The 12,288-nt window shown below is 47.2% G+C and overlaps 1 protein-coding gene across 7 annotated transcripts in view; it reads left to right on the top strand.

Annotated features, from left to right (window-relative positions):
* SH3BGR (SH3 domain binding glutamate rich protein) overlaps positions 1–11,983 on the top strand; it is a 28,613-nt gene extending 16,630 nt beyond the window's left edge. For 6 of the 7 annotated variants that reach the window (XM_037524929.2, XM_054700266.1, XM_054700263.1 and 3 more), the window contains exons 4-7: positions 273–347; positions 984–1,076; positions 9,619–9,648; positions 11,607–11,983. In XM_037524929.2, the coding sequence (XP_037380826.1) occupies positions 273–347; positions 984–1,076; positions 9,619–9,648; positions 11,607–11,867 (459 nt within the window). In that variant the 3' untranslated portion in view covers positions 11,868–11,983. Of the gene's footprint in view, positions 1–272; positions 348–983; positions 1,077–9,618; positions 9,649–11,304; positions 11,428–11,606 lie in introns of all 7 variants that reach the window. The other variant, XM_037524930.2, reaches the window with a different exon arrangement.
* Positions 11,984–12,288: the final 305 nt, after the last annotated feature.

Below are 12,288 nucleotides of genomic sequence, written 5' to 3'. Positions count from 1 at the left end.
TCAAAAGATTGGAAACCACGCCATAAAGCAAAAGAGCATAAAGTAGGAGGCGTAGACCTGCCTGGTCCCTGACTTGCTACGTGACACTTTCTGCCCTTATTTCCTCGTCTCTGAAGTGTGATTGTCAGTGACTGTCCTGCTGCCTTAGGTTACAGCGTTGTGAAGAGAAAATGAGAGATGCAGGCGGACATAACTGAAATCATTAAAAGATGTTAAATGCAAGCTATTATGTTCCAGAAAATTCTCAAACAGTGTCAATTTATATGATGCAGGTGACAAAATCTCCAGAGGAAGCACCTTCCCTCCCCAATGGCGATGTGGTGGGCGAGGCACAGAGCACTGAGGAGGTAAGAGTGGTGTCTTCCTGCCCGGCCTCTGCAGAATAACCACTTGGGCCTGACTTCCTGTGTCTGTCTGCCTCTCTCCCCTACCTATTCCTATTGCATCTCTCCTTTCTGTCTGGTCTATTCTATTCTATTCTATTCTATTCTATTCTATTCTATTCTATTCTATTCTATTCTATTCTATTCCATTCCATTCCATTCCATCCCATCCCATCCCATCCCATCCCATCCCATCCCATCCCATCCCATCCCACCCCATCCCACACCACCTATCCTTTTTAATCTCTACACTTAGAGTGTCTCTCCATACAAGCAATAGAAAACAAACACTGCTTAAATATTAATCCTTTGGAGTTCTCTACATAAGCCTTAAGTGGGTGAATTGAGATTCATCACCCAGGGAGCTTAATACCCTACTGTGCACATGGTCAGGTCAGTGGACTCGCACCAGTAGAGCCGATCATTGATTTCAAGAGTTGACCGCCCTATAGAAACTAAGTGATGCAATACACAGGAGGTCTTGGCTTGCTTTATTTATATATTATGTATCTAAATAAGAAAACTTTAGCCCCTGTGGTCTGTTTTTTCCTTGGAAACTTCCCTAAAGTCAGTGATATTGTGGGCTTCCTTTGTGACCAGGGAACAGAGAAGGCTGAAGAAGGTGGAGAAAATGAGGAACAGAAGGAGGATGAGGAAGGTGCCGCTAACCTCGCTGAGCCCCAAGAGAAGAAAGTGAGTGTGTTTTTTTAAAAAATGTTAGTTTCATGGGATTTGGCTTTCTTTAATAAATGTTTATTGAGCTTCGCCTGGGTGCCAGGAATCTTTCCGGGTGCACAACCAAGAGCACAAAAGTAAGGAGCTGAAAGCAAAACTAGGGGGAAACAGCTGACTCTGACTTAGGATGTTAACTGCGGTGGCTGAGGCTCGGGGGCTCGAGGGACAGAGAAGCACCTGCTGCAGGCCTGGGGGGTGGGTGGGGCTCTGACAGTGGCTCTGCACTGGGGTGCGGTGAGGTGCTTGTGCTTTACACAGCAGGGGCCCTGCTGCCTTGGTTATAGGACTTGACAGACTCCCCGTGTTCGCCCCCAAGAGCATGCCTGAGGAATGGGGGACGTTCCTGGGAAGCCGACGGGACTGAGGTTAGAGAGGGCACCTTGCAGAGGGAAGCTGACATCGGTTCAATTTAATCGGGAGAATATTGATCCCAGCTGATCCAAGCCCTGTGCTCTAATTGGAAAGGGGTTCCTATTCAGGGGTTTCCCCCTATTGGGGGGAACCTGTGGTTTTAAAAGAGCCAAACTGAGATAATGGGGGAACTTGTGGGCCAATTACTCAAGAGATCCTCAAAAATATAGGTGGGAAGCCAGGCAAAGGGAGGCCCTGTGCAGAGGGAGCCTGATGGCGTGGCGTTGCCAGTGTTTGGCCGAGTTTCTGCTTAGGGACTCTCAGCGGGCTTCTGAACTGGATCAGGTGTGGCAAAGACTTCTTACCAGACCTGAAATGTTTGCATCTTTACCTGTTTATTGTCTCCAGGGCATGTATGGGCAACTTTGAAGATTAGTTGGTGGGCATGTATTTGGTGTAGCCATTATGGGAAGCAGCATGGAGATTCCTAAAAAAAAAAAAAATCATTATGATCCAGTTACCTTACTTCTGGATACTTCCTCAAATAATACAAAACACTGGTTCAAAGAGACACATCCACCTCCATGCTTATTAAAGCACTATTTACAAGAGCCAAAGTTGTAAATAACCTAAATGCCCATCAGCTGATGAATGGATAAAGAAGGTGTGATCTATACAGACAATGGAATATTACTCAGCTATGAAAAATGACAAACCCCTGCCATTTGCAACAATATGGATGGACCTAGAGGGTGTTGTACTTAGTAAAACAAGTCAGACAGAGAAAGGCAAACACTGTATGAATTTTGTCATCTGGTACAAATAAATGGACTATTTAAGCAAAAACAAACTTTTAGGCTCTAAGACCAATTAGGTTACTGGAAGAGAACGGGAAAGGAGTTGTGTCAATAGAGTAAATGGGACCAATTTATGGCAAAGGAGAGAACTGGACTTTTGGTGGGGAACTTAATGTAGTAGAGATACATGTTGGTTAATAATTATGCACACCTGAACATATAATGTGGTCATGCAATGCTACTTAAAAAAATTAGCTGGGCCCTGTTCCAGCAGGTGGATTGTAGTCAGTAAGGGAGTTAAGACAGACAACCACACTATGGGAAATGGGGTGTAGTAGCGTAAAGATCTATTTGTCTTTATCTCAGGAATTTAAATTTGGTAGGGATCCTGAGCAGTACACGCCCTCGTTTGTGAAGATGATGATTTCAAATTGTTGATCATTTAAGATTCTCTAAATTTTGTTTAAGAAAGATAAAATCTTCAGTCTTGCCTAGAAGTGGGGTTTCATGGTAGCCTATATAATTCAGAATTAATAAATTATTCTGTCTCTGACAGTTTCATTATCTTGTCATTAAAAAATTTCTGGGTTTCTGAGCCTTTCATGAATTGCCTAATGTACTTTTACATTATATTATTGATTTATACTTGAAAATTCAGTTTGCGTCTTTAAAGTGAGAGACACAGATAATAAACATGATACCCCAATCCCTTTCTCCCGTGAAACTGAAAAGATGGCAGCATTTTCATAATCAGATTTTCCTGAGTCAGGGGAATCTGACTTGCGGCTACCAGGCCAGGCCCATCCCCTGAGCTGGTGACCTGTTCAGCTTGGAGATTTTCCTTGTCACTATTTTGAAAACTTGTGAGTCCTTTAACAAAGTAAATTATAGTCTTGTGAATCCTGATAAGAATTACAAAATAATCATGCTTGTTAGTTTTGCATGGGTTGTGATGAACAAACAGCTGAGTAAAAGACGTTTTAATTTTAGATGACTATATTATTAACATGATCAAATTCATTTTCAACTCCAGTAGTATTTATTCTACATAAAGTCAGATTCTGACTTCCACCCTCTTAACAAGTGATGCTCTTTTTTTTTTTTTAATTTTTTTTTTTTTATAGAGGCATGTTTTATTTATTTATTTTATTTGTTTGTTTGCTTTGTTTATACAAGCACTGGGTACAGTCAGAAGTGCGGGAGGGTGAGAGAATTCGCCAGAGCCAGAGCAGGGAGCAGAGCAGGCAGAAGGACCGAAGCACACTGCTGAGGGGAGCAGCGGGCGGCAGGAGAGGTCTGCGCGCCATGTGGGACCCTCCTCCAGTGGCCGGGGAGCAGCCGGGGATCGAACCGGGGCCGCAGAGGCCGCGGGCAGCTTCGCAACCCAACGCTCAACCGCTGCGCCACCGGGGAGGCCCAACAAGTGATGCTCTTTGACCTACATTAATTAAATAAGAGCAAAATAATGAGTTGTCAGTAAACAAATTCAAAATGACATCATAATGTGGTTAGCTTTGAGACTGAGCACGAAAATCAATTGAAATTTAAAAAGGAGATGAAAACTGTAGTGTCTGGATGAGTCATGGACTTGGTTTTCTGATCTCCACACTTGTGAACACACACACACAACTCCTGTTTAATGGGAGAAATATTAATCTAAGAATATTACATTGTTTAAGAAAATCAGAAAGGGAGACAGAAACCATTATTTCCTGTAATCACATATATCTTATCTGACACCTCCCTAAGACGGTGGGGTTCTTAAATCCAAGATGCTAAGATGTATTTAATTGACTGTGTGATTATAATTATCTTCAAAGCCAAGTTTTCCTCAACTATTTGTCACAAAAAAGGCAGTTCAAGCATTGTATACAGGTGACTTGAAGGGTCGGCCTCATTCAGATATTTTATAATTCTGCGAGCTAAGGAGGGAAGCCAACGGGAACTGTTTTTATTTAACTAATAATTATTTTTGAAATAATCAAATCTATAAATAAAGAAGATATGCAAAATATAAATGCTGGGCCAGCATTTGAACAGGCCATCACCTCATGCTGAGGAGGATCTGAGCTGTCACTTCAGATGCTCCGTAGAACTTCATAGGCCCTTCCTGACAGCCAGGAAGGGAGAGAGGTGGGGGCGCAGAAGGCCCCTCAGCATCTGGGCACTCTCAGACAGGAGCCACAAGCGGGGGGCATCCTGAGAGCTTCACAACACCCTGGGGACCTTGCAACTTGTTCTTGTTTGTGTTTGGTTTTCACTGGGGAAAATGACTTGAAGTTGTGTTCTTTGCTGACTCACTGGTCCTCCCACCATCTTTGAAGACCTTAACTTGACCAGCTACATGGCGGTGGCCTGTAAATCAACTCTCTTGCCTTACTCCAAACTTGAGGAAAGTCACTTTCTCAAGAGACAGATATGTTGGCTCAGGTCCAGGAGCTCCTGGACCTGCTGGCAAGCGGCACAGGCCCTTCAGGGGAGGAGCCCTATCTACTCTTGCCCAGCTCTGACGCCGTCTCCCACTTCAGGCCGCTGCTGGCTAGCCCTCAGTGCCCTCCCCCACCAGCCACTTGTCCTAACCGGCCACTGCCTGACACTCACCACTGCCGACACCTGTCCTTGGTCCTGGCCACTTGCCACGTCAGCATCTGCTCCCCTGGCCAAGTTCCCAACCAAAATAGCTGTTGGCGAAGGTTCTAAGACTCCCTACTTCTGAGACGCCCCCGACCAGCTTTCTTAGAAAAACAACAAAATAAAATGACTTTAAGTGGTAGCTTTGTCACTCCAGTGGAGCATGTCGCACCCCAAGATTTGCAAAGGCTGGGGTTAGTTGACTGCGGGATTATAATAATCTTCAAAGCCAAGTTTTCCTCAATCATTTGTTTTTTTTTTTTTTTTTTTTAGATTTATTTATACAAGAACTGGGGTACAGGCCAGAGGTACGGAGGGTGAGAGAATTCCCCAGAGACAGAGTGGGGAACAGAACATGCAGACTGACTGAAATCCACTGCTGAGGGGAGCAGCGGGGAGACAGGAGAGGTCTGCCATGCCACTTGGGTAGCTCCCTGGCCAGGGATTGAAATTGTGCTGCAGTGGCTGTGGACAGCTTCATAGCTTGCTTCTTAACAGGGAGGCCCTCCTCAATTACTTGTCATAAAAAGTCAGCTCAAACATTGTAGACAGATGACTTGAAGGGTCGGCCTCATTCTGATATTTTATAATTCTGTGAGGTAAGGAGGGAAGTTTAAGTTTGTATTTAATAATTATTTTCAAAATAATCAAATCCATAATTCAAAGAAGAGATGCAAAAAAGATAAAGGGCATGCAAATATGATATATAAATAATAAATAAAATAATAAGTCAATATTAAGTGAATACGTCTCTTAAGAGGGACTTGAGGCGGAAGTGGTGGACACACATGCTGTCACTCACTGTGTTTTGATGGACCGGGTGCCTGGCAGACGTCCGGGGCCGGGGCCGGGCAAAGAAAATGACAAGGTCTGAGGTCATCCTTCTTCATTTAGGAAACATATTACAGACCAACGATGTGATCTTAATCGTGCTACTTTGAAAGAAAACAGTCAGATAAATTACTTTTGCTATCAGGAAGATAGCAATAAATTAGAGGATCAGTTCAGTACTCAAAAGAGCTTATCAGTGCTGGGAGTGAGTAAATCAGGCAAAGAGAAAAAAACATTATTTGTATATTGACTTAAAAAGTAGCAAGTAATATATGGTTGAAATTTAGGCTAATCCAATAACTTAAGTAATATTAATAATCAAATTACTAGGTGCTCAGCAAGGGGAAAACCCTGCTAAATTTCAATAAACTGTTGTAAGGGTCTTTTAAATTGATCAATTTTTGGGGGGATCTAATTTGCCATTGTAAAAAATGAAAGAACATGACAAAGTCTCTGCCCCCACAGGCCTTCCGTCCTGGTAGAGCTGTGATGTTAGTATTTAAGGTTTTCCAAAGCTTACTTGACCTTTGGAAGATAAATATTTCTAAAAATGCTCTGAGCAATTACTTTCTCTATTTAATGTGTCTTTCAAGAGAAATAAGGTCAATCCAGCTACTGCCAGCGTTCCCGGGTGCTTTGGGAATTGCTGCTGGCTGACCTGTGAAAATCCACACAAGCACTTACTCCTGTGAGGCCTCCCTGCTGCCCCCAGCGTTGTGCTAAGGAGGACCCCCCACCCCCCACTCTTCATAGTTGGTCATTCTATGTTGTTGTATTTTGTGTTTTAATTTGAGGTCATGTGGAAAGAAGAAAGTTAATGTTCTTGGAGATTCCAACAGCTAATAGCAGACTCTGTGTGCTCAGAGATTCAGACTTTTTTTTTTAATTTATTTTTTATTATTTATGCATACTAGGGTGTAGGCCAGAGGTGCGGGCGTGAGAGGACTCACCAGAGACAGAGTGGGGAGCAGAACAGGTGGGTCTACTGAAATCCACTGCTGAGGGGAGCAGCGGGGAGACAGGAGAGGTCTGCTGTGCCATGTGGGTTGGCTTCCTGGCCAGGGATCCAGCTCAGGCCACAGTGGCTGGTGATAGCTTGATAGAACTGAGACTAACCCCTGCGCCTCCAGGGAGGCCCCAAGATTCAGACTCTGAACATGGGTCTTGAGCTCACATCTTGGCCCCAGACAGTGTCCTGGTCGTGCAGCCTGAGGGACAAGGAAGGCCCCTGCTGTGCTCCGCAGGGCAGCAGGTGATGATTTGACAGCGCAGAGTCCCCACAAGACCTGTGGTCTTAAAACCAGCATTTTAATCGATGTGCGGGAGGTGCGGCTGATTTGAGCAAACTGTGTGTGATCCCCTTGGAGGAGGTGAGGAGCCATGAGGCTGGAGGGCGAGTGAGGGCCAGACCCAGGCAACCTTTCCGCCATCCTAAGGGTCACTGATGCATCTTGAAAAGATGGGAGTTTTTTATTTTCCCGATTTCCCCCTCAACCCAGCCCCTGGAAGCCACTTGTCTACTCTGTTTCTATGAGTCTGACTTTTTAAAAAACATTCCACACAGACCTGACACCATGCAGTATTACCTTTCTCTTCCAGGCTAACGCCCCTTAGTGTACTGCCCTCAAGATCAGCCGGGTTTTGCAAATGGCTACATTTCCTGTTTCTCAGAGCTGAATAGTATAACATTGTCTGCTGTCTGTCCGTCCGTCTGTCCGTCCATCATCCAGCCATCTAGCCATCTATCATCTGTCTATCTATCTGTCTATCTATCTAATCTCACATCTTCTCTGTCCCTCTGTCTGTTCATAGACACGTAGGTTGCTTCCGTGTCTTGTCTGTTGCAAATAGATCTGCAGTGAACGCGGAGGGCAGCGTTCTCCCCGGCATCCTGTTTTCTTTTCGTTTGGACACAGCCCCGGGAACAGGGCTGCTGGAGCTTGTGGAAGTTTCAGCTTTAACTTGTTGAGGAAACTCCCTGTAGGTGTCCGGGGCGGCTGCCCTCTTACACGCCCGCAGTGCCCAGGGGCCCAGGGCATCGCTCCTGCTCAGCCCCGTGTGGGCTACCCCTTCTTCTGGAGGCAACCGTCCTACCAGGCGATAGTGGTTTCTCATGGTGGTTTTGATTTGCATTCCCTGCCGACCATTCATGTGTCTACTTTGGAAAGATGCTTTTCGAGTCCTCTGTTCACTAACCAGCTTGCTTGGGATGGAAGTTCTGGAACAAGAGGGCAGCCTGGAAGCTTTGCTGTCTTTTTGGATGGAACCAGGTTGCAGCGGGAGGGCGGAGTCAAGATAAGGAGAACTGGATGCCATGGGCACTGCTCAGGGGCTCCTTTCACAAAGTTCGGTGGCAGAAGATGGCGGTCATGGCAGGAGGGACCAGGACGCACAGAATCAGGCGGTTTAAGGAGGTGCTTGCTGCACCCCTGCACCCTGGCAGCGCAGCTCTCCTGGCTGGCATTTCAGCGCTGACGCTTGGCGTATTGCCCGTGGTGGTTAGTGTGGGATTAGCGTGGAGGTTCCCAGCGCTGGGAGAGCCTCTTGGGCTGACTCAGCCTGGGCAGCTGTGCCAGGCTGTCCTTTTATTTTTTGTCCAACCTCAGAAAAGTGAGAGCGCTGCTCTGGAAGTAGCTGGCCGGGCACACAGGCCGGGCCTGCAGTGGGACAGTGAGAAGGGTTCGCTAAAACTTGCCTCCTGCTAGTTGGCTTTTCTGTTACTAATCTTGAGAGGCGGCCTGAGCGGGCAGGAGGCAGGCAGTGGGTTAGCAGCCGGAGATCAGCGTGAGCCCCACCATTGCTTGCTTGTCCCTGGCCTTCGGCAAACTACTTACATGTGTGGTCTCTGTCCTCCTCTGTCCTGGGAGGTAAGTGGACACTCGTCACTGCAGCACCGCTACGGCAAGGCCCCACTGCTCCCTGGGTCTAAGGCCATGGAAACCGCTGTCTCCCCTTAAAGCCACTGAGGTGCTGTGGACCCAGAGAGCGATCTCAGGGCCCCTTGGGAGGGACACAGACACTCTTACTTCCTCGCATTTTAGCAGAGGTAGCCTGGCGCCGTGACTCTGATCCAGGGGAGCAGAAATCCCAGTGGGTTGGCAGAGTGGAGACTTGCTAGAGCCTGGTATCTCTCTTACTTTGCCGGTTTCTCTCCTAAACCAAAAATTGGTGTTAAAAAAGTACCTCGTTCAGGGCCTCCCTGGTTCGATCCTCAGCCAGGGAGCTGACCCACAGGGCGCAGCAGACCTCTCCTGTCTCCCCGCTGCTCCCCTCAGCGGTGCATTTCAGTAGATCCACCTGTTCTGCTCCCCACTCTGTCTCTGGTGAGTCCTCTCACCCCCGTACCTCTGGCCTGCACCCCAGCTCTAGTATGCATAAATAAGTAAAAATAAATCTTTTTTTAAAAAAGCACCTTGTTCAGAAATGTTATTTTGTTCTGATGGAGGAACAATTTATGATCAACTTTTATTAGCTTCAAAGCTAATATTTATATGGACATGGAGGCAGAAAATACATAGTTTTGTTCAAGTGTTAAAACTGCTTACATAAGTTCTTTTTTTTTTTTTTTAGATAGTTCTGGAGTCTATAATGAGCTTTGGATATAGAGACAGAATTAAGCATATCAGTGAGCAGTATTAGTAGTTAATTATATTTTCTCAGCAGTGTGAGTGATGGGAGAATGTCTTTAATCTCATAATATTCTAAGAGTTTGAAATATGTAGACATCACTCAGGTGTCACAGCCTCGCTATTTATAGATAGTATCATTAAATTAATGTCTTTCATTTTGACAAGCATGAATTTTATCAGGGTTTGCTTAATTTTTGGATCCAACTGGTAAAACTTATGTGAATTTGTATTTTTTCTTTAATGTCTGCTCATGGACCCAAGGAAGAGGAGGGAGAGACAGCCACTGAAGAGGTACAGTAACAGGTTTAACAGCTCTGCTTGAGAAAAACATCATTTAGGTGCGAGCATGGCAGCTTTAGCCACACTCTCCTTGTTCTTCATGAAATGAAGAAGCAGACACAACCCGCACTCTCAGAAGGTTCTCGGGTTGTCTGCTGAGAGGGGGCATGGGAGCGGTTGGAAATGGATTTATCAAAGGAGATGGATAGAGAAATAAGGTGTGACTGTGGACCTTTCCGGCGCCTCCTGTGGTGAAGTCTGCAGTGTATCAGGTGGAGAGTTCTCCGTTCTCCTTCCACCCACTGGGTGGGCACAGTTGGGGCACCCTGCTTGGACCTTGGGCGTGCCGCTGACTGCCTCCTATTCGCCTGGTGGGTGAGGGAGTCTCTCCCTGTGGTGAGGGGGTGACTGCTACACAGCCCGCAACACCGGGCAGGGGAGAGGGATGCTGTTCGCTAAGTCACGTGGTCTCATAGCCCAGGCGAGGGGCGTCCTCAGGACAACCCCCCCCCGGTGCGCTTGGGAGCATGTGAACCAGCCAGGCTGTGAGGCAGGCTGTGTAGTAACTAGAGGCTGTGTAGTAACACGGGCCACGTGGTTGGCTTGTTCTCATAGTCCGGAGGACCCGAGTGCTGTGCCTGGCGCTGTCTCTGCTTAGGGGGTCTCCCGAGTGGGAGCAGAGGGCCTAGTGAGGCCAGGCACCACTTCTACCAGGAAGGGAAAACTGAGTCTGCACTTTAGGTCTTCCCCTCCGGGTTTAAGCTACATGAATGTCTTTCATTTCGATGAAATTTAATGTTAACTTGGATTTAACAAACACTTCCTTTAAATTGAATCATGCAGCTCATCATTAAGTGTCAAGAAGCGATATGACCTTGGGAATCCACACGGGTCAGCATTTCACGGGGGGAGGGGAGACCTAGTCACGGAGAAAATTATTGAATGGGAGGAATTTTTAACCCAAGTTGGGGTGACCTCAGCGCAGTGGTTCTCAGTCATCGGTGCGTTAGAGTGGCTGGTGGTGGGCTCGGGCATCCAGGCCCCTGCCCCCTTCGGCTGGTGAGTAAGATCCTTTGGGCCTGGTCCCGCGGGCTGTTGAGATGAGAGGCCGAGGTTCCAGGCTTCACTTTAGGGAGGAAGGGGTGGGATGAGAGCGGTCGTGACACTCGCTGGAACCCATGTCCTGAGCTCAGGCCTCCAGACCCAGGGCGGGTCAGAGAGATGTGTGCGCTGTGTGTGTGAGGGTGTTGCGTGAATGCTGTGTGTTGTGCCCAGTAGGTGTGTTGTACGTTGAATGCATGTTGTAAGAACACCATAGTGTGTCCAACATGTGTTGTGCTTGTGTACGTTGTATGCATGTGGGCCTTGCGTGGATGTCGTGTGTGTGGTATGAACGATGTGTGTGTGTCTGTGTGTATTGTGTACGTGTGGCTCTTGCATGAATGTCGTCTATGTCACATGAGTGATGTGTGTGTCTGTGTGTGTTGTATGCATGTGGGTCTTGCATGGATGTCGTGTGTGTCGTATGAATGATGTGTGTGTATGTGTGTGTGTGCGTGTGTGTGTTGGGGGGGAGCTGTGGGAGACCCTCAACTCTGGCCCGAGATTCCTCGCTGTGTCTTTTGACCCTTACCTTTTCAGTAATCCTCTCATTTGTGTTAAAATTAGACGGAAGGCGTCCCCGAGGAGGGAGCAGAAGGGGACGCGGAGCAAGAGGACGCTGAGCAGGGGGAGGAGGAGCCTGGTGCGGAGGAGTCTTAGGCCGCCCTGCAGTCCCTCTTGCTGCCCCAGGTAGCCTGACTGCGTGCAAGGTTGTTGATGACACCGCGCTGTCTCTGCGCCATTTCTCTTGCTTTCTCATAAAAAGCAAAACTGCCTTCGCTGCCTATTAAATCGTGAAGCCTGTGGTGCAGACGCTGTTCAGAAGACCCTTCAACAGACTCCTGTCTAATATTTTCCTTTTCTTTTAGAAACCCAGGACCCGAACCAACATTTCAAGGGTCTCCCCACAAACCACACTCCGTCAGAGGCGGCGCCCTGGGCTCTCAATGCTTGAGGGCTTCCCGAGTAATCGCCCCTCCCCTGTGCTCCCCGCGCGCGGACAGCCTCCCTCGCCTCTTCAACAAGAAGGTAAACGTGAAGACGACTTGCAACCTCCCTGGCTGCACGCCTGGGCCTTTGCTTTACAGTCACTACTTGCTCCTCACAGATCGCTCTTAAGAACACCCTGAAAGAGTTTTCAACACATAGAATCTCTCTGTGATAGAACAAAAATGTTTCTTTGTATGTGCCTTATGCTGTTTTCTCAACCTCGATAGTGAGCAGACAAATAAAGGAATTGCAAACGCCTGGTCTCCCCATGGTGTCTCCTTGTGGCGTGTCAGGCTGCTGGGGTGTCGCCGGGGCTGGGTGCTCAGCAGGACCCACCTGTCTGCTCCGGGATGGGTTTTTGTTGTGGCTCTGATTATTTGGACCCTGTTTCAAATGACCTGGTTGTCTTGTGACCTGAACATTATCCTGGAGGTTTTATTTATTTATCTTTATTTTTTATTGAAGTAACATTGGTTTACATCACTGCTTGAGCACTGCAAGTATAGGGTCTCCCCCTCAGGTGTTGCTGCCACACCTCACCCCCCTCCCACATGCCCATGT

This window comes from Talpa occidentalis, unplaced genomic scaffold (assembly GCF_014898055.3).
Source record: "Talpa occidentalis isolate TD23 unplaced genomic scaffold, MPIMG_talOcc4v2.1 talOcc4.4, whole genome shotgun sequence".
NCBI classification, from domain to species: domain Eukaryota; kingdom Metazoa; phylum Chordata; class Mammalia; order Eulipotyphla; family Talpidae; genus Talpa; species Talpa occidentalis.
This window is presented reverse-complemented; position numbering and strand designations above follow the sequence as displayed.